Genomic DNA, 27645 nt, shown 5'->3' with positions numbered 1-27645 from the left:
CATCGGAGCGGCCGGGAGCCATGTTGGAGCGGCGGGAGGCGGCAGCAGCGTCGGGGATGCTGTGGTGGGGCCGGCAAAAGCCTGGACCGCACGCCAAAAGGGCTCTGGCCGCGGAGTAGATGGTGCCCAGAGGGCGGCGGCGGCGCGGAGCGACAAGCCGAGGGGTGGGGTGCCGGGGCGACGGCAGAGGCCAGGGAAGGGGCCCGAGCGGCAGGGCGGGCCCAAGGCCCGGACCGGGACGGGGGGCGGTAGAGGCCGTGCCGGTAGGCGGGGGGTGATGGCGAGGCGGCCGCCGTGGCGGAGCCTCAGGGGACCATTGACCCCGGTACTCCTGCTCCTTCTCCTCCTCTCTTTGTTCCCCCTCAGCCGGGAGGAGCTGGGGGGCGCCGGGGACCAGGGCTGGGACCCGGGGGTAGCTACCGCTACGGGGCCAGGGGCGCAGATCAGCAGCGGAGCCTTAGTTCTTTGTCCCAAGACTCTCGGGATCCGGGAAGATGGGGGGCCTGGCCTGGGAGTCAGGGAGCATGTCTTCGTGGGGCTCCGAGGGAGAGGGAAAAGCGCCCGGAGCTGTCGAGGGCACTCCGAGCAGCCGAACGTGGAGCTGGGGAATAAACACGGGGTCCAGGCACTGGGCAGCCGCAGACGAGAGACAGGACAGGGACCAGGGTCTCTGTTATGCTGGCGCCCAGAAGTCTCCTTTTGCGGGCGGACAGGACCTTTGCGAAGAGGTAGTCTGTTGCCAGAGGCTCTGTCCCTAGGGCTTTCGGGCCCGGGGAACAGCTCGCCCCTAACTTCGGACCTTCTGGCTCGGTCTCGTGGTCCCAAGCCGGTGTCCTCCCAGCGTAACGCTGAGACAGGTGCCGGCAAAAGAGTGGGAACTGCTCGCTGCTGTGGGGAATTGTGGGCGCCAGGACACAGGGGTCAGGGCGATAGAGCCGCGACATATCGAGCGGAGAGAACAGCCCCTCGGCATGACTTTCTTCCCGGGGTTGCGGGATCTGTCCCCGGGCTAGAATCAGCACCTCTGACGGCAAGGACAGCTCCGGCGCAGGGTTCAGCACCCCGTGAATCTAGGACAGCTCCCGAGCCGGCGCCCGAGCGCATGCGCTCCCGGGGTTTCTTCCGCCGCAGCTTCCTCCGGCAACGTCCCGGGCCTCACCCCCCGGGTATCCGGGCGCCTCTGGAAGCCTGGAGAATACCCTCAGCGAACCGGGCACGCCCCCGTCGCGCCGCAAACCGCCACCCTCAGTTTCCGCAGTACAACTACCAGACGCTGGTGCCGGAGAACGAGGCAGCGGGCACCTCGGTGCTACGCGTGGTGGCACAGGACCCGGACTCGGGCGAGGCCGGGCGCCTAGTCTACTCGCTGGCGGCGCTCATGAACAGCCGTTCGCTGGAGCTGTTCAGCATCGACCCACAGAACGGCCTCATTCGCACGGCGGCCGCTCTGGACCGCGAGAGTATGGAGCGTCACTACCTTCGAGTGACGGCCCAGGACCACGGCTCGCCCCGCCTCTCGGCCACCACCATGGTGGCCGTGACAGTAGCCGACCGCAACGACCACGCACCGGTGTTTGAGCAGGCGCATTACCGGGAGACACTACGCGAAAATGTGGAGGAGGGCTACCCCATCCTGCAGTTGCGTGCCACGGACGGCGACGCACCCCCCAACGCCAACCTGCGCTACCGCTTTGTGGGGCCGCCAGCTGCGCGCGCCGCCGCCGCCGCAACCTTCGAGATTGATCCACGCTCTGGCCTCATCAGCACCAATGGGCGCGTGGACCGCGAGCACATGGAAAACTACGAACTGGTGGTGGAGGCCAGCGACCAGGGCCAGGAGCCCGGGCCGCGCTCGGCCACTGTGCGCGTACACATAACTGTGCTGGACGAGAACGACAACGCGCCCCAGTTCAGCGAGAAGCGCTACGTGGTGCAGGTGCGCGAGGATGTACGCCCCCACACGGTGGTGCTACGCGTCACGGCCACGGACCGGGACAAGGACGCCAACGGATTGGTGCACTACAACATCATTAGCGGCAACAGCCGTGGCCACTTTGCCATCGACAGCCTCACAGGCGAGATCCAGGTGGTGGCGCCTCTGGACTTCGAGGCAGAGAGAGAGTATGCCTTGCGCATCCGGGCGCAGGATGCTGGACGGCCACCACTGTCCAACAACACGGGCCTGGCCAGCATCCAGGTGGTGGACATCAATGACCATATTCCTATCTTTGTCAGCACGCCCTTCCAGGTCTCTGTCCTGGAAAATGCGCCCCTGGGCCACTCAGTCATCCACATTCAGGCAGTGGATGCAGACCACGGGGAGAATGCCAGGTTGGAGTACTCCCTGACTGGTGTGGCACCTGATACACCTTTTGTGATAAATAGCGCCACTGGCTGGGTCTCTGTGAGTGGGTCCCTGGACCGTGAGTCCGTGGAGCATTACTTCTTTGGCGTGGAGGCCCGAGACCATGGCTCACCCCCACTGTCTGCCTCAGCCAGTGTCACAGTGACTGTGCTGGATGTTAATGACAATAGGCCTGAGTTCACAATGAAGGAGTACCACCTACGGCTGAATGAGGATGCAGTTGTGGGCACCAGTGTGGTCAGCGTAACTGCTGTAGACCGTGATGCCAACAGTGCCATCAGCTATCAGATCACAGGCGGCAACACCCGGAATCGCTTTGCCATCAGCACCCAGGGGGGTGTGGGTCTGGTGACACTGGCTCTACCATTGGACTACAAGCAGGAACGCTACTTCAAGCTGGTGCTAACTGCATCTGACCGTGCCCTTCATGATTACTGCTATGTGCACATCAACATCACAGATGCCAACACTCACCGGCCTGTCTTTCAAAGTGCCCACTACTCAGTGAGCATGAATGAGGATAGGCCAGTGGGTAGCACTGTGGTGGTCATCAGTGCCTCTGATGATGATGTGGGTGAGAATGCTCGTATCACCTATCTCCTGGAGGACAATCTTCCCCAGTTCCGCATTGATGCAGACTCAGGGGCCATTACGCTACAGGCCCCACTGGACTATGAGGACCAGGTGACCTACACACTGGCTATTACAGCTCGGGACAATGGCATCCCACAGAAGGCAGACACCACTTATGTGGAAGTGATGGTTAATGATGTGAATGACAATGCTCCACAGTTTGTGGCCTCCCACTACACGGGGTTGGTCTCTGAGGATGCCCCACCTTTCACCAGTGTCCTGCAGATCTCAGCTACTGACCGAGATGCTCATGCCAATGGCCGGGTCCAGTACACTTTCCAGAATGGAGAAGATGGGGATGGAGATTTTACCATTGAACCCACCTCTGGCATTGTCCGTACAGTGAGGCGGCTGGACCGGGAGGCAGTGGCAGTGTATGAGTTGACTGCCTATGCGGTGGACCGTGGTGTGCCCCCACTGCGAACTCCGGTCAGTATCCAGGTGACGGTGCAGGATGTGAATGACAATGCACCTGTCTTTCCAGCCGAGGAGTTTGAGGTGCAGGTGAAGGAGAACAGCATTGTAGGCTCAGTGGTGGCCCAGATTACTGCAGTGGACCCCGACGAAGGTCCTAATGCCCATATAATGTATCAGATTGTGGAAGGCAATATCCCTGAGCTGTTCCAAATGGACATCTTCTCTGGAGAGCTGACAGCACTCATTGACCTGGACTATGAGGCTCACCAGGAATATGTGATTGTGGTACAGGCCACGTCTGCTCCTCTGGTCAGCCGGGCCACTGTACATGTTCGCCTGGTTGACCAGAATGACAATAGTCCTGTGCTCAACAACTTCCAGATTCTCTTCAACAACTATGTATCCAACCACTCGGACACCTTCCCCTCAGGCATCATTGGGCGCATCCCAGCTTACGACCCTGATGTCTCTGATCACCTCTTCTACTCCTTTGAGCGTGGCAATGAGCTGCAGCTGCTGGTGGTCAACCAGACCAGTGGGGAGCTGCGACTCAGCCGAAAGCTAGACAACAACCGCCCACTGGTGGCCTCCATGTTGGTGACTGTCACAGGTGAGGGGCAGGGGCAAGCAAGTGATCTAGTGACTCCAACCTGTCAGGGCCTCAGGGACTCCAAGGGCATCTCAAGCCAAAGAGGGCTTTTCAAGCCTTCCAAGAATCCCTTAAGTATTGGGTTACTGTACCCCACAAGATCTGCCATAGACCTCAAAGGAACTCCGCTTAGGTTCTTGGGCAGTCTCCACAGAACCCCAGAGATCCCAAAGCATCTAGCAGACCCCATGAAGACTGTAAAGAACTGCTCCCCTACCCCTCAAAGGCCGGAGTTCAGGGGTAATGCCCTGGAGGTCCCTGTATGGGCCAGTCAGTTCATACCATGCCCATGTTCATGGTGAGGGTTACTTTGATGAAGGGTTCAGATCAAGAGTTACTTTGAGTTCAGTCTGGCCCTCACCCCATCTGTGCGGGAAAAGGAGACCAATAGTTTAGTGGTCAGGAACAGCAGCTCACTATGGCAGCTTTAGGCAGGGTGGACCCACCTTCGTTTGGCTGCTGTACAAGAGGCTGTCTGAGGCCCCGGTGTTTGGGAAAGTGTCCAGAGGTTCACCTACCTCTTTCCTGCCTCCAGTGCTTCAGGCTTTCACAAACCCCTCCTTAATAGGAGGGTGCAGTCAGGAGAGGCTCTCAAAGTCCCATCTACTGGAGGCTGCAGAGGTTGGGAGGCTTTACTGGTGCTCATTCCTCAGTTCTGAAGCAGGGACTCAGCACTTCCAGAGAAGGCACAGCCTTCATTTATCCCTTAATTCACTCAAGAAACAATCCTTATTGACTACCCAATTAGTGCTAGAGTCTGGGGACAAGGTGAACAAGGCAGATAAACACCTCACTTTCACCTCTCACATTGGCCACTAAAACCACAGGACCCAGCTAACTCAAAAATGCTGGTGTGTGTGTGTGTGTTGTGTGTGTGTGTGTGTGTGTGTGTGTGTGTGTGTGTCCAAGACCCTCCTGGAGCTTGCTTACCCAGGGTTCTGGGGGATAGTATTGAGTATTCATTGGACCAGGACCCTTTCTAGTGCCGCCGTCAGTTTGCTGACCTGAGATAGGGGGTGGGTGATCCCTGACCTGGAATCCTCCTTGTTTCTTGGAGGGGATGTTTTGCTGGTTCCACCATGCTGGGAGAGGGGAGAAAGGGAGGGTGGATGGGAATTGGTGGCCAGTGGCCCTGGCTCCTCTGTGTGTCCTGAGTGGGGGTGGCCTGCTGACCATGATAACTTGGGGGAGTGTGGGTTACTGACCACTTAAAGACTTTCTTGTGTGCTGTTGGGGTAGTGACTTGCTGACACATGGGCATTGTGGGGGGGGTGGGGGGGCAGGGTTGATCCCTGGCCCAGACCCCTCCTTGTGTTGTGGGTGGGAGGAGGAAGTAGCAGCTTGTTGACACCCTGATGCTGGGGGAGATGGTGGTCACTAGTCCCAGACCCCCTAGTGTCCTGATGGGGTCAGCCTGTTGATTCAAAGGTGCTGGGGGACTGGGTAGTCACTGGCCCCAGCCCTCTTGTGTCCCAGGGAGGGGCAGCCTCTGACTCCCAGGCTGACCACCGCTCCTGACCCCGCCTGCAGACGGCCTGCACAGTGTGACGGCGCAGTGTGTGCTGCGCGTGGTCATCATCACGGAGGAGTTGCTGGCCAACAGCCTGACCGTGCGCCTCGAGAACATGTGGCAGGAACGCTTCCTGTCGCCGCTGCTGGGCCACTTCCTCGAAGGCGTGGCCGCGGTGCTTGCCACGCCCGCCGAGGACGTCTTCATCTTCAACATCCAGAACGACACGGACGTTGGGGGCACCGTGCTCAACGTGAGCTTCTCGGCGCTGGCGCCGCGTGGGGCCGGGGCGGGTGCTGCGGGGCCCTGGTTCAGCTCCGAGGAGCTGCAGGAGCAGCTGTACGTGCGCCGTGCAGCGCTTGCGGCTCGCTCGCTGCTCGACGTACTGCCCTTCGACGACAACGTGTGCCTGCGCGAGCCCTGTGAGAACTACATGAAATGCGTGTCCGTGCTCCGCTTTGACTCTTCCGCTCCCTTCCTGGCCTCGGCCTCAACGCTCTTCCGACCCATCCAGCCCATCGCCGGCCTGCGCTGCCGCTGCCCGCCAGGCTTTACGGGTGACTTCTGCGAGACCGAGCTTGACCTCTGCTACTCGAACCCATGTCGCAATGGCGGCGCCTGCGCGCGGCGCGAGGGCGGCTACACCTGCGTCTGCAGCCCGCGCTTCACCGGTGAGTGGGCGCTGGGCTGGGGGCCCGGACCACAGCTGGGTGAACCTCCGGCAAAGCTTGGGGGCGGGGCTACAATGCGAGTGAGGACCGGGCATCGTTTCTGAGGCAACAGGAGCTGGCGTGGGCGCGGTTAGACTGCAAGCCCTAGAGCCTGGCCCAGAGCGCGCCTAAGGGCACGAAGGCATAGCCGCCCGAGGAAGGGGGAGGATTGGAGGGGGCGTGGCCGTGACCGGGGCGGGGCCAGAACGATGGGGGCGTGTCCACAGGGAGCTCGACCTTTCAGAGGTCTTGGAACCCGTCTTTGAAGCACGGGGCCTTTGGACGCGCAGGGCCCGCTGGAGCAGGGGAGTGGCGTGGTCGGGGCAGCTTCTGACCGCGGCTTGTCCCCTAGGAGAAGACTGCGAGCTGGACACGGAGGCCGGACGCTGCTTGCCGGGCGTCTGCCGCAACGGGGGCACCTGCACCGACGCGCCCGACGGCGGCTTCCGCTGCCAGTGCCCGGCAGGCGGCGCCTTCGAGGGCCCCCGCTGCGAGGTGGCCGCACGCTCCTTCCCGCCCAGTTCGTTCGTCATGTTCCGCGGGCTGCGGCAACGCTTCCACCTCACACTGTCCCTCTCGTAGGTGCCCGCTCCGTGTCTCTGAGCGCCTCACGCAGTCCCTACCTACATGTCCCTAACTCACATTCCTGACTGCCCCATCCTGACGTCCCCACAGGACACCGCCCCCTCCCCTGATGCCCTGGCCAGGTGTCTCAGATCGCCACCGTTCCTGACGTCACCGCACTGGCGTCACCAGGTGGTCCCGCCCAGCCTCATCGCTTCCTTTCACCCCAGCCTGGCTGAGAACCTTCTCGTGGGGATGGTGGACACGTGAGGTGGTGTCTGGCACTTGAAGGACCTCTTCTCCCCACTCTACCCAGGTTCGCGACGGTGCAGCCAAGCGGGCTACTCTTCTACAATGGGCGCCTGAACGAGAAGCACGACTTCCTGGCTCTGGAGCTCGTGGCTGGCCAAGTGCGGCTGACATATTCCACGGGTGGGTGCCCTTGCAGATGTGTGTGATGGCCAGTGGGTGCACATGTGCGTGGGACAGCTGGAGGATGCAACCCTGAGATCCCTGAGGTTTGCCTTACTGTGCATCTTGAACACATCTCCATGCCAAAGAGACCACAGTGAAGACTCAGCTCCATGGCCATTCCCTGTGGGAACGTCCATTTCTAAAAGAAGTGTGTTTCTCCTATCTGTTCAAAGGCACTCTGGTCCAGCCAGTGTGGTCACCAGTGGGAAGACTGATTGATGCATCCTGGGTGACCCTGGGAGTAGCTGTGCCCATATGACTAGGTGGGGTGGGGGAACTCAACAGCTCCACGTGCATCTCTCCTACAGGTGAATCCAACACAGTGGTCAGCCCCACAGTTCCAGGAGGCCTGAGTGATGGGCAGTGGCATACAGTGCATCTGAGATACTACAACAAGGTGGGCACCACCCCTGACATGGAGTATGGGGGAAGTTGGAATGTTGAGTTTTGCTCCTCAGGGGTTACCCTTGGGGCAATGTTAACTGGTGTGCCTGGGTCTTTAGCCCCGGACAGATGCCCTTGGGGGTGCTCAGGGTCCCTCCAAGGACAAGGTGGCTGAGCTGAGCGTGGATGACTGCGATGTGGCAGTGGCTCTGCAGTTTGGTGCTGAGATTGGCAACTACTCATGCGCAGCTGCTGGTGTGCAAACAAGCTCCAAGAAGTGAGGCCCCCACTCCCTGGTCCCCATGCCCTCTGCCTGCCAAAGCCCACCCCAACCCCACATCCATTCCTCACCCCAGCCTGCCAAACTCCCCATCCTTTCCGCAAACCTCCAGATTTCCCCCTCCCCTCAAAGGCCCTGAAAACCTACTCACTGTAGCCCCCAATCCTGTATTCTACCCTAGACTCTTGCTCCCACACATAGTCCCCAGGTATCCAGTCCTCCAAAGTCTCCACTCCCTCATCCAAGTCTCTCTAAGGCCCCACATCCCCACTCATCCCCTTAATCTCATGCCCAATCCCCCAGACTGCAGTTCTCCAGTCCCACCACCTTTCCCTAGACTATCTGCCCATTATGAGCTCTCCTTTGCACCCCCACAGCCAAAGTAAAGCCCTAACTTCTTCCTCCTTAATCACTCTATTCTCTGAGTCCTACTTCCTAGTTTCTGTGGCCCCCAGGAGCAACCCTACTCTGGCCCTAGTCCCACCAATGACCTAGATCCCTGACCCCCAGGTCCCTCGACCTGACGGGCCCTCTGCTCCTGGGGGGTGTCCCCAACCTTCCCGAGAACTTCCCCGTGTCCCACAAGGACTTCATCGGCTGTATGCGGGACCTGCACATCGATGGCCGCCAAGTGGACATGGAGGCCTTTGTTGCAAACAATGGCACCACAGCAGGTAGGCCCAAAGCTCTTACCAGCCCAGCCCACGGCCCTGTCCCCATCATAGGGAGGTTGAGGGCTACATGGGATGACTCCATATCTGACCTCAACCTGGTCTCCTTCGATGGCATGTGCCATGCTACATAGGGCCTGACTCCTACCAATCCCATCTTCCCGAGAGAACAAGGGGCTGAGATCATGGCTTCTTTTGGCCCCTCTGGACTCCAATATCCTGTCCAGCACTTGTGCCCCCCCCATATTCTTCTATCCTCCATGTGCCTTCCTCTCCTAGGCTGCCAGGCCAAGATGCACTTTTGCGACTCAGGCCCCTGCAAGAACAGTGGCTTCTGCTCAGAGCACTGGAGCGGTTTCAGCTGCGACTGCCCTGTGGGCTTTGGTGGCAAAGACTGTCGGCTCAGTGAGTGTGCAGCAATGGGGCAGGAGGGGCCTGCGGGGTAAGATCTGTTCCTGGGGTGGGGCCTGTGACCCTGCTCCTCTTATCCCCTCAGCCATGGCCCATCCCCACCATTTCCGTGGCAACGGAACACTGAGCTGGGACTTTGGAAGTGACATGGCTGTGTCTGTGCCATGGTACCTGGGGCTGGCATTTCGGACACGGGCGACACAGGGGATCCTGATGCAAGTGCAGGCTGGGCCACACAGCACACTCCTCTGCCAGGTGTGTCTACCCTTCCAATCCCTCCCTACACCTCAGCTCTCAATCTAATGCCACCAGCAACACTCCTGTGGGTTCAGGCCTTGTCACACTACATACTTTTCTGCCAGGTGTCCTGACCACACTTGATGCTGCTCTAGACTCTGGCCTCTTGACTGTAGTCCCCACCATGATACCTTCTGCAGATGCAGAGCATCAGCATAGCTCTCTGTTGTGCTAGCTGCACCAATCATGACACCTGGCCTTGTCCTCTGCCCCCTGACCTCATATCAGCAACATGGTGTCCCCTGGCATGGTGTCCTGTGTGCCAGGTAGAGCCTTGACTGAATTTTTCTGACCTCTGAGCCCTCTGTTCTCACCTCCCAGCTCCAGCCCAACTTGGAGCTCTAACCCCGGGGCTGTGCATCTCTACCCACAGGTAGATCAGGGGTTGCTGTCTGTGACAGTGACCAGGGCCTCGGGCCGTACTGCCCACCTCCTCCTGGACCAGGTGACCGTCAGTGATGGCCGGTGGCATGATCTGCAGCTGGAGTTGCAGGAGGAGCCAGGTGGCCGGCGGGGCCACCATGTCCTCATGGTCTCACTGGACTTTAGCCTCTATCAGGTGTGACCTCTGACCCCAGGGTAGCCTGTTCTCAGCCTTCCAACCAGACCCACTTTATCTGACACCACCTCTAGTCTAACTCTTTTCAGTTCCCTCTGCTGCACTAAGTCTGAATGTTCTCCCAGCCCACCTCCTTGCCAGCCATGTCGGTCCACTGTCTGGCCCTCCTCACATCAGGGAGGCCCCCTAGACTTCTGGCCTAATCTTGGGGAATCTCTGTAGCCAGCACTTTGCCTGACTCCTGGAAGCCCCTTCTGATCTCTGCCCCGATCTCTACCCACCCCAGGTCAAAATCACAGAATTTCAAGGTCTGCTCTGGGTCCAGGAGGGAGGGGCCTGTCTGAACACAGCTCTTCACTTGGACCTTCCCATTACACATCACCTGTGCCCCAGCAGGTTCTCCACCGTTGGGAGTAGCTCATTCCCAGACCACTTCCCTGATACAGAGGGACAAAGTGAGGTCATGCAGGGCTAGAAGAAGGACAAGACTGATTCTGGGGCATGGCAGGGGTCCATCAGGCAGCCCACCTCCCCCAATGCTAACTGTCCCCCTCCTCCAGGACACCATGGCGGTGGGAAGTGAGCTGCAGGGCCTGAAGGTAAAGCAACTCCACGTGGGAGGCCTGCCCCCCAGCAGTAAGGAGAAGGTTCCTCAGGGTCTGGTCGGCTGTATCCAGGTGGGGGTCAGCATGGGAATGTGATATGGGGGCATTAGGGTCAGTGATCAGAGGTCAGTGGCTCTTTGGGACCTGAAAGATAGCATTCAAATGGGGGTCGGCATGGGGGGATGGATGGCCCAGAGCTATCAGATAGGTCAAGCCTTTCTGTGTTGTTGGAGATGAGAATCTAAGATTATCAAGGGTCATTAAGGATCTGTCAGAAACAGAACAATTAGGGGTGCCACAGGGGGACTGAGTTGGGGATATTATGGGGGGCCTGGGTTTTTGGGGGGTCTTGGGGAGACTGCATGTTAGGGGTCATCAGACTGGGTGGCTGGCTCTGCAGGACTTGAGGCTGAATTGCCTTGACATGGGTCTCACCCCTTGCTGACGGTGTCCATAGGGGGTGTGGCTTGGTTCCACACCCTCTGGGTCCCCAGCCCTGCTACCCCCAAGCCACCGAGTGAACGTGGAGCCTGGCTGTGCTGTGACCAACGCCTGTGCCTCTGGGCCTTGCCCACCGCACGCTGACTGCCGAGACCTCTGGCAGACCTTTTCCTGCACCTGCTGGCCAGGTGGGCTTTGAGAAGGTGGCGGAAAGGATGATCTGGGCAGGAGCCAGGGGACTATGGTGAAGACTGGGGACCTAGAGGGCCTGGAGGGGGCAGGGACTGAGAAGGGCAGGTGTTTGCTTCCTTCCGTGCTCTGTGACCAGTATCCTGAGCTTCCTGACCCCATCTTCAGGTTACTATGGCCCAGGCTGTGTGGATGCCTGCCTCTTGAACCCCTGTCAGAACCAGGGGTCCTGCCGCCACCTCCCAGGAGCCCCTCATGGTTATACCTGTGACTGTGCAGGTGGCTATTTCGGGCACCACTGTGAGCACAGGTGAGAGGCTGGGTGCTGAGATGATGGAGAGACCTATCAGGGACAGGGAGGGTTACAGATATCATCGAGGCATCTCACCTGGCTGTCCACCCTTAGGATGGACCAGCAATGCCCGCGGGGCTGGTGGGGGAGCCCATCCTGTGGCCCCTGCAACTGTGACGTTCACAAGGGCTTTGACCCCAACTGCAACAAGACAAATGGGCAGTGTCACTGCAAGGTGCGCCTGGTCCCTGATCCCTGACTTTTTTTTTTTTGGTGACTGACCAGTGTGGGGATCCAAACCCTTGACCTTGGCATTATAACACTGCTCTCTAACCAACTGAGCTAACTGGCCAGCATAACTCCTGACCTTTTAACCCTTCCTTGGACATGATCTGTTTGTTGTTCAGCTTGCTGACCTCCGCCACCTGACTTCGGCCCTAACCTCTTACTGTCTTGTGACCTAGTTGCCATCTCTTATCCTTGACCCCTAACCCCTTCTTTGCCTTCATTTGAGGCCTAGTCTTCCTTTTGGCCTCTAAGTACTGTTCTCTTTATGCTTTGCCCTTGATTCCACTTGTTTCCCAAGCCCTGACCTAAGACCCTATCTTAAGCCCTGACCTCTGACTTCAGGCCCCTGACCCATCCTCAAACAGGAGTTCCACTACCGACCTCGGGGCAGTGACTCTTGCCTCCCATGTGACTGCTATCCTGTGGGCTCCACCTCGCGCTCATGTGCACCCCACAGTGGGCAGTGCCCCTGTCGCCCAGGAGCCCTTGGCCGCCAGTGTAACAGCTGTGACAGTCCCTTTGCAGAGGTGACAGCCAGTGGCTGCCGGGGTAAGCAAGCTCAACCCAAGTCCATCGGTAGAGGGCTGGTTCCAGCATGCTGCCATCAAGTGTCAGTGGCATGCTTTTTGCTCCTTGGCTAGGGACTCTGGGAAGCTTCCAAGGGAGACCATTTACTCCCAGGAAACCCCACATTTACCCCAGGTACTTTGTTAACCTGTCACAGAGCCTAACAGGCCAGTTCCTGAGAAGCCATCAGGGGAATGGTGGGCAGTGGGCCTGGAGTGGGTGGTGTAGGGGCAGTAGGTGTGGCTGTCACTTCCCCTGGACCCTGGCCACCTGGCTCAGTGCCTCCTCTCTCCCTAGTGCTCTATGATGCCTGCCCCAAGTCCCTGAGGTCTGGTGTGTGGTGGCCCCAGACCAAGTTTGGCGTCTTGGCCACAGTGCCCTGTCCCAGGGGGGCCCTGGGTGAGTATGCAGGGAGTAGGGGCATTGCTAAGGTTTGGGTGGCCCTGTTATCTGGCTGGTGGAGCCATCTCTTTTCCTGAGTTGGGTGTCTTGTACCTGCAAAGAGGCAGGAGTGGGTTGGGAGTCCATGTGGACCCCTCACTACCTCCTCGGGGTTCTGGGTCCCTCCCTACGTTCTTACTGAGCCTCCGTCTGTTTCTCTTGGCTTCTGGGCAGGATTGCGGGGTGCAGGTAAGGGGTACGTGTTTGCTCAGGTGCGCTGCCCTCTCCCGCTGCCAGAGCTTTTGCCAATCCCTCCTGCTGCCTGAGGTCCCTGCAGACCCCTCCCCGCTGTCTGAGGTCTCTAAAATCTACTCCCAACTGCTTGATGTCTCTGGAGGCCTCTCCTCCTGTCTGAGGACCTTTCCCTGATGCCTGAGGTCCTCAGAGACCCCTCCCTGTTGCCTGAGGACCCTGCAGACCCCTCCCCACTTCCTAAGATCCCTGCAGATGCTTCCTTAGTTCCTGAGGTCCCTGCAGGCCTCTCCCTACTGCCTGAGGTCATGAAAGAGTCCTCCCAGCTGTCTGAGGACCCTACAGCTTCTTCCTGCTGCTTGAGGGGCCCTCCCCACTCCCTGGGGTCTCCTCAGAACCCTCCCTGCTTCTTGAGGTCTCTGCAGTGGCTGGACACCAGTTGTCTGTGTGTGCATGCTTATGTGTGTCTTTCTGTGCCTGTGCACGTGTCTGCGAGTCTTTCTTGGTGGGGAGAGGGTTCTGTGTTTAAGTTAGGGTCCCTCTTGTTGGTGGCTACAAGCTCTCTTAAGGCCCAGGTCAATTCTGATTCAACCTCCATTCCAAGCCCACAAAAAAGGGAGAGAGATGACAGCAAAGTCACCACTGGGGCAGTTAAAACTTGTGTGAGAACACTACCCTCACCTCTTTTTGGTCACAAAATTCTCCTGAAGACCTCAGCAGTGTTGGTGTGTCTGTGTATGAGAGCACTGTGTGTCCGTGTGCTTGTCCTGGTCCATGAATCTGTGTGTGTGTATCTATGTGTGTGCAGCTGTGAGCATTGTGTGTGTGTGTGTGTGTGTGTGTGTGTGTGTGTGTGTGTGTGTCCCTGCCCTTTGCTCTCCTTTATGTGGTTGGTGGTTGAGAATAGTCAGGAATTGACTGATAAGCCACTGGGGCCTGCCTGGGCTTGGGCTGCTACATCCAGGGGTCCAGCCATAGACACCTACTACTCTGGCCTCTGCCTCAGGGCTCCCTCTGGGATAGGGGAGGGTGCTGTGGCCACCTCTTCAACACAGGTATCCAGGCCCCAGACCTGACCAGGGATCGCCTGCCCCCAGGTGCTGCTGTGAGGCTATGTGACGAGGACCAGGGTTGGCTAGAGCCTGACCTTTTCAACTGTACCTCTCCTGCCTTTCGAGAGCTCAGTCTGCTGGTGAGACTCTGCCCACACCCTGCCCTGTGTCCAAGAGACCTTCCCTGGCATCGGCCCTGGCCTCAGCTCCCCCAGACCGCTGGTGGGCCCCAGATATTATGCCCCAGCCCTTGACCTCCTGGGTTTTTCCTGATTGTCCTTTAATCTGGGCAAGCTTTTTTCCCTGTGAGGTTTTTGAGAAAGGCCTAAGGGACCACAGAGCAACCAATCCCGTCCTTGTCCTGCCAGCTGGATGGCTTAGAGCTGAACAAGACAGCACTGGATACTGTGGAGGCCAAGAAGCTGGCTCAGCGGCTGCGGGAGGTGACTAGCCACACTGACCACTACTTTAGCCAAGATGTCCGAGTCACTGCCCGCCTGCTGGCCCACCTGCTGGCCTTTGAGAGCCATCAGCAGGGCTTTGGGCTGACAGCCACACAGGATGCCCACTTCAATGAGGTGGGGCTGTGCCCTATGTTTCCGATCCCCTGGCCCTCCAGCTCCTTGCCCCCTGGCTCCCCAGCCCCCCAGCCTTGAATCCCCAGGTTTGACCCCTCCTGACCTCTGGGGAAATGAAGGTCCTGGACTCTCCCTCCTTCCTTGTCCTCTTCAGCCCCACCCCTTTCCCTGTTGGGACCCAGTTTAGCATCTGGCCAGACCCCTCATACCTGCCCTGTCCCTACACACATCCTTACCACCTGGCTGAGCCCAACACCATCTCTAACCTCCCAGAATCTGCTGTGGGCTGGCTCTGCACTGCTTGCTCCAGAGACTGGGGATGTGTGGGCAGCGCTGGGGCAGCGGGCCCCCCGGGGCTCCCCAGGCAGCGCGGGGCTGATGCGGCATCTGGAGGAGTATGCGGCCACGCTCGCAAGGAACATGGAACTCACATACCTGAATCCTGTGGGGCTGGTGACACCCAATATCAGTGCGTGGTGGGTGGGGCAGGTCAGGGCAGGGGGCTGTAAAAGGGCAGGGACCTGGAGGTCTGTGGGGTTGGGGCTGTTGGTGTCAAATTAGTGGCAGGAGGCTGTACCACCACCCTCAGTGCTTTGCAGGGACAGGCTCTGTGCTGGTAGCAAGGAAAATGTGGATTGTGGGACTTCGGTGCAGGATAGGGATAGGAGGGAGTGGGACAGACCCTCAGCATGGGAGGAGGTCCTTGATAGGTCCCACCTTTCTTTCTCCCGGGCAGTGCTCAGCATTGACCGCATGGAGCACCCCAGTTCAACCCGGGGGGCCCGTCGCTACCCCCGCTACCACAGCAACCTCTTTCGGGGTCAGGATGCCTGGGATCCTCACACCCATGTGCTGCTGCCTTCCCAGTCCCCACGGCCATCCCCATTTGAAGGTGAAAGCCCTTGAGTGACCCCTGTGCCAGGTCCTGTTTTCCTGTTCCCCTTTCCAAGCCAGACATTATGTAGCCCTCCTGCCAATTCTTCCCTTGCCAGACCTCCCCCATGTCAGATACCCTATGTGAGACCCTCCCATGTCAACCCCAACCCCACATTTGCCACACCCTGCCACACCCTTACCTTGCCAGATCCTCTCCCTTGCCACAGATGACCCCTCCCTGGCCTTGAGTATTCCCTGCATGGGCCCCTGATCCCCCCGCCCCCAGTTCTGGACCTGCAGGGAAGAGATCCCTGTGCTTGATGCTGGGTTTGGTTCAGAGCTGGGTTTGTGGGTACTCAGGGTTGGAGGTCACTGACAGTGGCTCCTCTCCCTCCCCTGGCAGTTCTGCCCACAAGCAGCAGCATGGAAAACTACACTGCCTCAAGTGTGGTTCCCCCACCTGCCCCCCCAGAGCCGGAGCCTGAGCCTGCGATCTCTATTGTCATTCTCCTTGTTTACCGCACCTTGGGAGGGCTGCTCCCTGCCCAGTTCCAGGCCGAGCGCCGGGGCGCCAGGTACCATGGGTGGAGTTATTCCCAGGCACCTCACGCCTGAGCTTCCTGCAAGCTTCTGCCCACCCTGGCAGATGAGCAGGTTCACAGACATATGGAGATGCTCCTGTGCACAGCTCCCGGGAGTCCTACCCATGCTGGGTTCTGTGGGAATTGCGTTCTCTGGAGTTGGGTAGAGTAGCAGAGCTGCAGGCTGACATTCATGGAGCCACAGATGGGAGCAGTCACACAGGAGGGGTATATGAGCAGGTACAGACAGGCAACTGGTTGATAGAGACAAATAGTCTGTAGCTGCTCAGGCCTTAGGCCTCAGTCTGGGCAGTGAGTCTGAAGCCCCTTGACACTCCCCAGAGGCTGGAGGGGTTCTCAGAAGCAGCATTCACTCCAGACCCAGGGTCGGCCATGGCAAATAGCATGAAGACAGTGTGGGGTAGGCATTCAGAGCCTGGGGAGGTCAGCAGTGTCTGAGGCCAGGTGGGGTGTCTCTTCAGGCTTCCCCAGAACCCTGTTATGAATTCCCCGGTGGTCAGTGTGGCTGTGTTCCATGGACGCAACTTCCTAAGGGGTGTCCTGGAGTCCCCAATCAGCTTGGAGTTCCGCCTGCTACAGACAGCGAATCGGAGCAAGGCGATCTGCGTGCAGTGGGATCCGCCTGGCCCGTGAGGACCCCCACTCTGGAAGCCCTTGGTCCCCCTGTTGCCCCTGAGAGTCCAACTGATAGTCCCAGCCTGCCCCTGGGGTCCCTTACTAGTGCTGCTGTGCAACTAGGCCCACAAGGAATGCCCTTCCCAACTCCAATCCCCCAGCCCCTTCCACAATTGCTCACAAACACCCTCCTGGCAATGGGCCACTCCCCAGAGTGGATGGTAGGTCTAACGGCCCTGTGGCTGCAGGGCAGACCAGCATGGTATGTGGACAGCACGAGACTGCGAGCTGGTGCACAGGAATGGGTCCCACGTGCGGTGTCGCTGCAGCCGGACAGGCACCTTCGGGATCCTCATGGATGCTTCTCCCCGTGAGGTGGGGCTGTGTTTAGTGTTCCAAGGAAGTGGGGATCAAAGGGGCAGGGAAGGGCCGGCCTGTGGCTCACTCGGGAGAGTGTGGTGCTGATAACACCAAGGCCACGGGTTTGGATCCCATATAGGGATGGCCGGTTAGCTCACTGGGTGAGCGTGGTGCTGACAACATCAAGTCAAGGGTTAAGATCCCCTTACCTATCTTTTAAAAAAAGTGGGGGGCCAGGGAGGTTCTGCCCAACATCCCAGTGACTGTGACCATGACCATCTCTATCTTCACAGCGGCTAGAGGGAGACCTGGAGCTGCTGGCTGTGTTCACCCACGTGGTTGTGGCAGTGTCTGTGGTTGCGCTGGTACTGACTGCAGCCATCCTGATGAGCCTGCGCAGCCTCAAGTCCAACGTGCGTGGGATCCGTGCCAATGTGGCAGCTGCCCTGGGGGTGGCAGAGCTCCTCTTCCTGCTGGGGATCCACAGGACCCACAACCAGGTGCAGGGTCAGGGCCAGGGCACCTGTGTCCTGATGACCCAACCTGGCCCAGAAAGGCCAGGGGCCAAAGCTCAGGGTCAGAGGTTAGAGATGCTCAGGTTGGGGCCAGTATTTGGGGCAGGATGCTGAGGTAAGATGCTGTGGTTTAGGTGTCGGAGGTGGAAAGCAGATGCCTGGGGTGGGGGTCAGAGGCGGGCGAGGCAGGAGAGGTCCTGACTTCCCCCTCCCCTGCCTGTAGCTGGTGTGCACTGCCGTCGCCATCCTCCTGCACTACTTCTTCCTCAGCACCTTTGCGTGGCTCCTCGTGCAGGGGCTGCACCTCTATCGCATGCAAGTTGAGCCACGCAATGTGGACCGCGGCGCCATGCGCTTCTACCATGCCCTGGGCTGGGGCGTCCCTGCTGTGCTGCTGGGTGAGGGCCCTGCCCACTCACCCATTCAGGGCTGTGATCCCCGACCTATGTCCATCACATGGCCTGACCCCTGACCTTGTCCCAATCCTGATCATGACCCTAACCTCAACCCCCCCATGCCATCTCCTCAGGGAGGAGCCTGCTTCTCCCCATACGTGGGAGGGTCTGCAGCTCTAGAACACACCCTTTCAGTCCTACCTCTTCTCTCCCCAAGGCCTTGCTGTCGGCCTGGACCCTGAGGGCTATGGGAACCCTGACTTCTGCTGGATCTCAGTCCATGAACCCCTCATCTGGAGCTTTGCTGGTCCTGTCGTCCTTGTCATAGTGGTGAGTGCCCTGCAGTTGGTGCCACACTTGTGTGCTTCCCTCACGCGGGCAAGGGGTGGCTATAGTAGGTGTGGTCAGGCGAGGGATGCGAGGTGGCAGTCTGCAGGCTTCCTAGACTCAACCTCCATTTCTGTTCTCTGGTCACAGAGTGACTACTCCCCACTCAACTGGCATGGAGAAGGGGGATGTGGGGTCAGAGGCTCATCTGCCTTTCCCTGCCTCTGTCTCTGCATCTTTCTCTCTCCATCTCCATCTCTCATGCTCTCCCTGGTTCTCTATCTGTGACTTTTTCTGTGATTCTAAGCTCCTGTCTCTTTGCTTCTGATCTCTGTATCTTTGTGTGCATGTATGACAATTTCTCACTGGTTCTGCCTCTCTCTCTGTGAGTCTTGGTCTCTGTCTGCCTGTCTCTCATTGTCTCTCTCTCTGCCCTGCCCGGCCCCACATGTCTGGCCATGGTTCCAGATGAATGGGACCATGTTTCTCCTCGCTGCCCGCACGTCCTGCTCCACAGGGCAGAGGGAGGCCAAGAAGACCTCTGTGCTGTGAGTTGGCTGGCTGGGGAAGGAGGGATTCTTAGGATGGCAGGTCCCTCCTGGGTGGGGTCTGGGGCCCCCAGAGCATCCCTGGTGCAGGTTGGCTCCAAATTCTGGGTGGAAGGATGAAGTCACCCCAGCCCTGTCCCTCTGTGGTGCTCTTGTCATACTCCGGCCCCATACATGCTTCTACTCTGCTGTCTTTCCTTGTCCCCTGGGTCTCCCCAGAGTCTCCCATGGCTTGGGTGGCTCACTTTTCCCCCTGCCTTGTGTGTTCCCACCTACCTTCCATGTTTTCTCTCATGGCCCCCACAACCCTTTGTGTTTTCTCCATGTCCCCTCATAGTTCTGTAAGTGCTCTCCTGGTCCTTTGTGTCACCTTCCATCTCCCCCACTGTCCTCCTGAGACCTCTGTGTTCCTGTGTGTCCTGTGTGCCTCATGAGTCCTGCGTGACCCTTGCATGTCCTCCTGTGTCCTCCCATGTCCCTGCAGCAGGACCCTTCGCAGCTCCTTTCTGCTCCTTCTGCTGGTCAGTGCCTCCTGGCTCTTTGGTCTCTTGGCAGTCAACCATAGCATCCTGGCCTTCCACTACCTCTACGCGGGACTCTGTGGGCTCCAGGTAACTCTGGTACCCCTCCCCACCCCAGACCCAGCTGGGCCTTCAGCAGGTTGCGTCCAATCCTAGGCAGGGCATTGACCCTAGGCCTGGAGCCAACTCTGACTATTGCCAGGCTGGGTGCTGACCCAAGACCAGACACTGGCCCTAAACCCTGACCCCGGGCTGGGTACTGATCCTGGATTGACCTTCACTGGCACTGAGGCTCCTGGCCCCTTGCTTATCCACACTGACTTCACTGACTCCAGTTCCTCATGCCACTCTGACCTCTCACTGCCCATGCTGACTTTTCCTGGCTCCTGTACTGAGCAGCCTTGGGCTCCTCACTGACTCATGCTAACCTGCAATGACTGACCCCCCCTTGCTGACCAAAAGTGATTTGTACTGGCCCCTGACTGACCCCTTGGTGACCCTACTCTGACCTTCTCTGACTTCCTGATCTCTCACTGACCCTTGCTGAACCGCAGGGCCTGGTGGTGCTGCTGCTCTTCTGTGTCCTGAATGCAGATACCCGGGCTGCCTGGACACCAGCCTGTCTGAGCAGGAAGGCGGCGCCTGAGGAGGCAAGGCCAGCACCTGCCATGGTGAGGGGCTACCAGGCTGGAGAGTAGGGTGGGGGCCCGGCAGGCCAAAGTTTGGGGCTTCCTCAGCGCTGGCTCATATTCCTGTCCCCATCCGCCTCCCCAGGGGCCCGGGGCCTACAACAACACGGCTCTCTTCGAGGAGAGTGGCCTCATCCGCATCACTCTTGGTGCCTCCACTGTCTCCTCTGTGAGTAGTGCCCGCTCTGGCCGGACCCAGGACAAGGACAGCCAGCGGGGCCATGGCTACCTCAGGTGAGTGAGGGTCACGCTCACTTAGTCCGGCCCCACTTCACCAGGGGTTGGCATTACCAGGTCCTAGGGCAAGTGGCTCCACCCATCTCAGCCATATGGAGCCCTGCTCTGCCTCTGCTCTAGACGCACCCAGGGATGCCCTCAGAGCCATTCCACATGCAGCTGGCTATGCACTCAAAGACACTCAAGCATCCAAAGCATGCCATCCCATCCCTCTTTAATGGGGGCTCCTGCATTTCCAGGGACAATGTCCTGGTTCGACATGGCTCAGCTGCTGACCATACTGATCACAGCCTCCAGGCTCACGCTGGCCCCACTGACCTGGACGTGGCCATGTTCCATCGAGATGCTGGTGGGGTTGGGGGCCTGGGTCAGGGAGGAGGGAGGCAGAGGTTCTCTCCCTAATCCCCCTTTCTTCTGCCCCAAACTGGGGTGGGCCACCTCCCCCTGGTCACTGCCTCAGAAGGCACCTACTCACCCAGCCCTGGTTCTCCCAGTCCACCCCTGACCTGGCCCACTACCCTGATAAATCCCAGCACTTCTGTTCCTAAGTCACTGCAATCTCTGCCCGGGTCCCCTGCCCCAACCTTTTGCTGTATCCACCCTCAAGACCCCCAACTGCAGGCTCTTTCCTTATCCCCCAAGACCTTCGCCTTCCCAAACTGCTGTTATACCCTCCTCCTTCTAACCTTCCCAACTCCAGGTGCAGACTCCGACTCTGACAGTGACCTGTCTTTGGAGGAGGAGAGGAGTCTGTCCATCCCTTCGTCAGAAAGTGAGGACAATGGCCGGACGCGGGGGCGATTCCAGCATCCACTCTGCCGGGCAGCCCAGAGTGAGAGGCTCCTCACCCACCCCAAAGGTGATGGGAGCCTTCTGACCCCATGGATGACCAAGGGACACCCCATTTTCCACTTACATCTGATGCAGGGATCCTGCTATCTCCTGAGGATGTCTGGGACTGACCCATTGGGAACCTCTGGGGTCACTGTTGGGACCCCTCTGCACTTCTCCCCATCCAGCCTCCCAGCAGTGCTTGGGAGACCTGGGAACAGCCTGGGTAACAGAGTAATGAGGTCAGGGATGTTACAGAGTGACACATTATCCCTGCAGCTCCTAGTCTTCCCTGTGGGTTAGGGTTCAGCCTGGTCTTCCTGACCCCTCAGGCTCCCCCACCTCCAGTCTCTATCCACCTCCAGTGAAGAGTGGGGGACTTATCAGTAACTCCCTCTCTGGATGGCTCCATTGATCTCTGCTCAGTGAGAACATCCAGGGTTCCCAGGGTCATTAGGGTCAGGGTCCCTGAGTCTGGATCACAGGGGTCATGAGTTACTGGGGTCAACCTAGAGGCTACTGTAACCTGCCCTGGCTCCACAGATGTGGATGGCAATGACCTCCTGTCCTACTGGCCAGCCCTAGGGGAGTGTGAGGCAGCCCCCTGTGGTCTGCAAACATGGGGCTCTGAAAGGCGTTTGGGGCTGGACACTAGCAAGGACACAGCCAACAACAACCAGCCAGACTTAGCCCTGACCAGTGGGGACGAAACTTCCCTGGGCCGGGCCCAGCACCAGAGAAAAGGTATGATCTCCGACTCTTAGCCTATATTTCAGGAGCCCTGGGGGCTGCCCCTGCCCTGACCCAGGGAATTTCAGCTACCTGATACCAAACTGAGAACTCCTCTTACTCTGATCTGGGGGATTTTTGCTCCTCTACCCTGCTTCATGGTCCCTAGGAACTGCCCCCATTCTGACCCAGGGAGTTCCTGCTCGCCCTACCCCCCCCCATACCCTGGCCTGTACCACAGGGAACCCCAGAGCCACTTTTGCTCCAATCGAAGGGATTCCTCCCTCTCCCCCAACCCCAGTCTGCTTTGCAGAGACCCTAGGAGCTGCTGCCCGCAAGATCCTAGAGCCCCTGCTCTGATCTGGAAGGTGTCTACTCCCCTACCTTGCTTTACAGGGACAGCCAGAGATTGTCCATGCCCCAACTCAAGAGGTTTCTGCCCTCACCCTTGTATCACAGGGACTCTGGGGATTGCTCCTGCCCCAACCCAGGGGATTCCTTCCCTTTGACTCAGGCCTGCATTACCAAGACCTGGGGGCTGCCCCTCTTCTGCTCTCAGAGGGAGGTTTGTCCCTTCCTCTGCACCATGGGAACTGCCTCTGACCTGATCCAGAGGATTACTGCCTCATCTCTCTGACCCCTGTCCTGCCACCTCTCTTGTACCCCCAGGGGCTGCCACATCCGAAGACCCAGGGAATTCCTGCCTGCCTCCCCACACTGTTCCCCCCTTTTTTCCTCCCCCAGGCATCCTGAAGAACCGGTTGCAGTACCCACTGGTGCCACAGACCCGAGGTGGCCCTGAGCTGTCCTGGTGCCGTGCAGCCACCTTGGGCCACCGTGCTGTGCCAGCTGCCTCTTATGGTCGCATCTATGTTGGCAGGGGCACAGGCAGCCTTTCACAGCCAGCCAGTCGCTACTCTTCCCGAGAACAGCTAGACCTGCTCCTCCGGCGGCAACTTAGCCGGGAGCGACTAGAGGAGGCCCCTGCCTCTATTCTGCGTCCCCTGAGCCGGCCAGGTTCCCAGGAACATCTGGATGCTGTGCCAGTCCGCCTGGAGCCCAGAGTTCGGGGCAGCACTCTGCCAAGGAGACAACCACCCCGGGACTACCCTGGCACCATGGCTGGCCGCTTTGGGTCACGGGATGTGCTGGATTTAGGGGCACCCCAAGAGTGGCTGAGCACACTGCCCCCGCCCCACCGCACCCGGGACCTTGACCCACAGCCCCCACCTCCGCCCGTCTCTTCCCAGCAGCAACTCTCAAGGGACCCCCTTTTGCCAGCCCGACCCCTGGACTCTCTGTCTAGGAGCTCAAACTCTCGGGAGCAGCTGGACCAGGTGCCAAGCCGACACCCCTCACGAGAAGCCCTCGGGCCACCCTCACAGCTACTCAGAGCTAGGGAGGACCCAGCCAGTGGCCTCAGCCATGGCCCCTCCACAGAGCAGCTGGACATTCTCTCCTCTATCCTCGCCTCCTTCAACTCTGCAGCCCTCTCCTCTGTGCAGTCCTCAAGCACACCCTCGGGCCCTCATACCACTGCCACACCTTCCGCCACAGCCTCTGCGCTTGGGCCTTCCACGCCACACTCTGCCACATCCCACAGCATTTCGGAACTGTCGCCAGACTCAGAGTAAGCACGGTCCAGTCATGTGCTCTAGCCGTATCAGCTTAGGGCAACCTCCTGTGTCCCCTGCCTTGTGTTCCACCACACAATGGTGTTGGCAAACAGGTGTGGGCTACGTCTGGCTCAGCACAGCCAGGCACCACAGGCTGGGGACAGAAATGCGGCAGGGAATGAGGGTGTGACTAGCAGGAACTTGCCCGCTGTATGATTGGGGCCAGTTCCCTGTATCTCCCTGGCTAAAGAGGAGACGTAGGTGCCTTCCAAAGGTCTTGAACTAGAGGAGGGGGGAGAGCAGGAGTCAAGGCCTAAAAGTGGGAGGTAACCTGGTACGTTACAGGGAGGGACAGGGAGGAGAGGAGGCTTTGCGTGGGAGGCTTTGCTTAGGGGGTCATATGGGATAAGGAGGGACTGCAAGTGGTGTCATGATAAGCCAGGCTGAAGAGATGACTTTAAGGGTAAATTGTTCATTCATCAGAATGATTTATTCAGTTAATACTAAGCTCCTCCTGCCTGTGGGCACTGTGGAGTGGGGTTCACAGGAGTTGAGTTGGGACCTGGTACATCTCAAGAGCCTGTGGGCATCGGTGGAGTGGGGGATGGCAGACATACCCGGGAAGTAGCTGGATACATGGGACTCAGAGGAGTGCGGGAGCGCAGAGGAACCTGGAGCAACTGGGTCAGGCTCTGTGGGAGTTTGTGAGAGATGGCTTTGAGGGGAAGGGGCCTGTGGGGGTGGCACAGAGGACCAACAGAACTGAGCAGGACCGTGTAGGGAGAGGACAAAGGAAGGAGGGGGAGCAAGGAGTTTCAGGGCCTAGTGCTGGGAGAGATGCTGGGAGGTGAGGATGAGAGGGAGCCCACCCACCACCTGGGTCCCCCTGTGGTCTAGCTTTGGGGCCTGGCTATGTGGGAGTTGGGCTGGGGGACTGACAGGGGTTCAGGCTCTGGAGTCACACAGGTCTAAGTTTGAATTCTGTCTCTCACCTCACTGTCTCTCACATGTGACCTTGGTCGGGTTACAAGCCTCTCTGAGTCTCAGTTTCCTCATCTGTATAAGGGGTCTGTAGTAATAAACTCTTTGAGATGTGGAGATTTATGAGACAATATCTGTCAAGTGCTTAACATAGCATCTGTACATAGTAGGTGCTTGCTAAGCACTTAGAGAGAAGACCTAGGTGGCCAAGGAGCCTTGCTGAGGGCTCTGAGAACCCCAGAGGCAAGGGTACTTGGGGAGGTGAAAGGAGGTGCACCAGGCTAGGTCCATGGGGAAACCCAGAGTCCTCTCAGCAATGTCCTTTGATTCCCACATTCAACTCTACAGAGTTCCCAGAAGTGAAGGTCTCTCCTGAGGGCAACATTATGGACGAGGACAAGGAACAGCCGAGGGCAATGGAGGATTTGGGCTAACAGAAGAGACTCCAGGAGTTGGGGGCTGATCCCAAGGCAGCTTCCTCCCCACTCCCCCACCCAGCCCCCCAGCTTTCCGTGTTGCCTCGGTTGCTGGGGTTCCATGCGCATCTGTGAGCATATGTGTGACAGGTGCAGGGGAGGGGGATCTGAAGGGAGGACTTTTATACTTTTTATACCTTTGTAACCAGAGAGATATGTTATTTTTCAGCTTTCTGTCTCCCAGGGGTCTGAGGCTGGGCTGGGAGGGGGAGTGGGAGGGAGACAGAGATGTGGAGTTTGGCCCCATTTGGGTCCCTAGCAAACCATATGCTCTTTTCTCTCATCTTTACTGGGTAGAGTCAGAGAGGTGGGACAGATGCCCTCCTCCCCCAATTCCACCTCCCAGGTTGATCTGAATATTGTCAGGACCCAAAGTGCAGAATTGATCTTTGCTTTTCTTTCTTTTATTGCCAGCTGTCCGGTATGGGGATCTGAACCCTTGACCTTGGTGTTACAACACCGAGCTCTAATCAATGATCTTTGCTTTTTCTTGAATTCCCCAAAGGCCAAACTTCTGGGGCTGAGGATTGGTCTTGGAAACAGGGGTCCTCTGAGCTCCTCATGGGGGCTCACTCACACCACACCTCCCTGTGGATGTGTGTGTTTATTACATGGAGTCCCTGCCATTTACTGCCTTATGACCTAGAACTGATGCTGTGGGTGCTGGTGGAGCAGCAGATGTCATGTTTACAGAGCAAGGCTTCCCTTTCTCCCATGGGGAGGGGCTCAGGCCTCTATTCAGACATTCCTGCAGAGGGTGGGTAGAGGGGTCATTTGCCTGCCCCTGCTCCTGCTGTGAGCAAAAGTTGTTTGGGTGCCATTTGATTCCCTGACACTGCCCCCTGCTAGACTTTATTCTGAGGAGTGTGGTGGGAGGGTGGGCAAAGGGAGCAGTAACACGGGAATTCAAGACCCAGAATGTAGGTGCCACTGCCTCCCATGTTTACAGGATCCTCCCTGGCCCTGGGCACCCAGGCTGCAGGAAGTGACTCAGTTCCACTCCTCCTTTATTCCCTTAAAAAGGGAAAAATGACTGTTAGGACCCTGTTCACAAATCTCTCATTTTTGTTACTTTGTCTGCTGTCCAGAACTGGTGACATGGTTTCCCTTGGTTTACAGTTTGAGGTTTAAAGAATTTTTTCACTTTGTTTACAACTTAAAACTTTGAGCTTTTACACTTTGTTTACAGTTGAGAATTTTTTCCCCCTTTGTTTACAAGTGAAAGGTAGGGAAAGCGGGAGAGGGGCTTGGAGGACCCACCTGTGAGGACCCTGGATCCCACCATCTGAGGGGGTTCCTAGCCCCCAGCTCTCCCAGGCCAAAGGTCAGCCCTGAGTCCCCTGTTTAACAGCAGATCCAGAAGGCCTCAAGTGTAGATATCCTCTTACTGCTGGTAACAGTGGTTGTGGTAGGGGTGTGGAGGTGTGTGGGGGGCAGGAGGGCTGTGCAGACACCTCCCCACACCCCACTCCATGCATACTCTTGGGAGGCAGTTTTCAAGGAGATTAAAAATTCTACTTCACTGACTGGTGCCAAGTCCCACCAGCCAGGACCCCAACTCTCCTTTCCCAGGATGACTCCAGCCCTTTGAAGGGCTGAGTGGCCTGCTGTGGGTGGGAGAATGCCCTTGCTATGTCCTAGGTTCTGTAGATGCCCCTCTCTGGGGGTCCCCCCCCAACCCAGCGGCCTCCTTTCCTGTCTGTGTAAATTGTTCCGTGAAGCTGCACTCTGTTTTGGGAATAAACTTCTATAGAAAATACTTTTTTGCCTCTTTCTGTTGGGGGAGAGGAGGGGAGGAATGCAAGAGGGTGTTTGTGAATGATTCAGGCCAGACTGAGCTTTGAGAGGAATCTGTGGCCCCCTTTCCCCCCAAGAATATCCAGCTATTTTTAGCCCACTTTGTAGATTTGGACCAGGTTTCTATTTCTCTCACCCTGAAATCTGGCTCTTCACCTTGTGATTGGGGCCTGAAGTTGGAGCACAGGTGCTGGGAGTAGGCTGCCAAAAAAACCCTCCTCCCTGGTCAAGGCACGAGGACTTCCTAAGTCTTCAGGGCCTGCACCCCTGGCCTGGCGTTTTTTTGCCATGGCCAGGGGTCAAACCAACCCTAGGAACTGCTCCTGCAGTTCCTGTCCTGCCCACTGACAGCAATGACCCCCACCAGTCTCTCTGACTTGGAGCAGGCGGGACGTTGCGTTCCTCCGCGGTTCAGGCAGGAACCTCCAGGCACAATGCCTGGGCTGTGCTTTGTGCCAGGGTGTGGAAGTGGGGGTGGGGAATCCTCGCAGCCTCGTTTCTGGTCTGGGTGGCCAGAATTGAAGGGGAAGCCTTGGGGACCGGGTCTCAGAGACATGCCTGAGGGTGGCACCCTCAAATGGAAGCATGAGAGGCTCCACAAACCTGGATTCCCCCACCGAGAGTTAAGGCTGGGGTCACCGGCCACATCCCCAGGCCTCCTGATCACTTGGAGGTTTCCCCTCCCTACTCTATGGGGAGCCTCCGCAAAGCCAGGACCTCGGATCAGGTCCATCCCACTCAGGGGCCCCAAGACGTGGCTACGGCCAGCCCAGCGCGTTACCCTTGGTTCCAGTTCTGCAGTCCCACAGGGCTTGGGACAGAGGGCTGGGCGAGCCGCCGCGAGGGAGGGGGGGGCATGCGCCAGGCTTCCGGGAAGGAAGGGGTTAAACTTTCCTTCTCGGGGCTTGCCCCGCCCAGAGAACGACACTTAGGCCCCTCCCCAGCACGCTGATTGGTCCAA

At 58.4% G+C, this 27645-nt stretch overlaps 1 protein-coding gene across 1 annotated transcript; it reads left to right on the top strand.

Annotated features, from left to right (window-relative positions):
* The first annotated feature begins 277 nt into the window (after positions 1-277).
* CELSR3 (cadherin EGF LAG seven-pass G-type receptor 3) lies at positions 278-24787 on the top strand. The gene is made up of 35 exons (XM_063115313.1): positions 278-4025; positions 5595-6245; positions 6637-6862; positions 7165-7280; positions 7631-7719; positions 7826-7983; positions 8497-8660; positions 8937-9062; positions 9154-9323; positions 9739-9924; positions 10485-10601; positions 10987-11158; positions 11328-11469; positions 11566-11686; positions 12105-12288; positions 12604-12705; positions 14037-14131; positions 14360-14569; positions 14843-15038; positions 15306-15461; positions 15849-16020; positions 16509-16676; positions 16911-17037; positions 17316-17522; positions 17761-17935; positions 18150-18262; positions 18728-18807; positions 19295-19418; positions 19883-19999; positions 20103-20251; positions 20494-20603; positions 20955-21113; positions 21629-21829; positions 22559-23444; positions 24760-24787. Exons 1-35 carry the CDS (start codon positions 278-280, stop codon positions 24785-24787), a joined length of 9945 nt encoding a protein of 3314 aa, XP_062971383.1.
* Positions 24788-27645: the final 2858 nt, after the last annotated feature.

Source organism: Cynocephalus volans, chromosome 11, assembly GCF_027409185.1.
Source record: "Cynocephalus volans isolate mCynVol1 chromosome 11, mCynVol1.pri, whole genome shotgun sequence".
Lineage (NCBI taxonomy): Eukaryota > Metazoa > Chordata > Mammalia > Dermoptera > Cynocephalidae > Cynocephalus > Cynocephalus volans.
The sequence above is the reverse complement of the archived record's forward strand: the minus strand, read 5'-3'. Positions and strand labels throughout refer to the sequence as shown.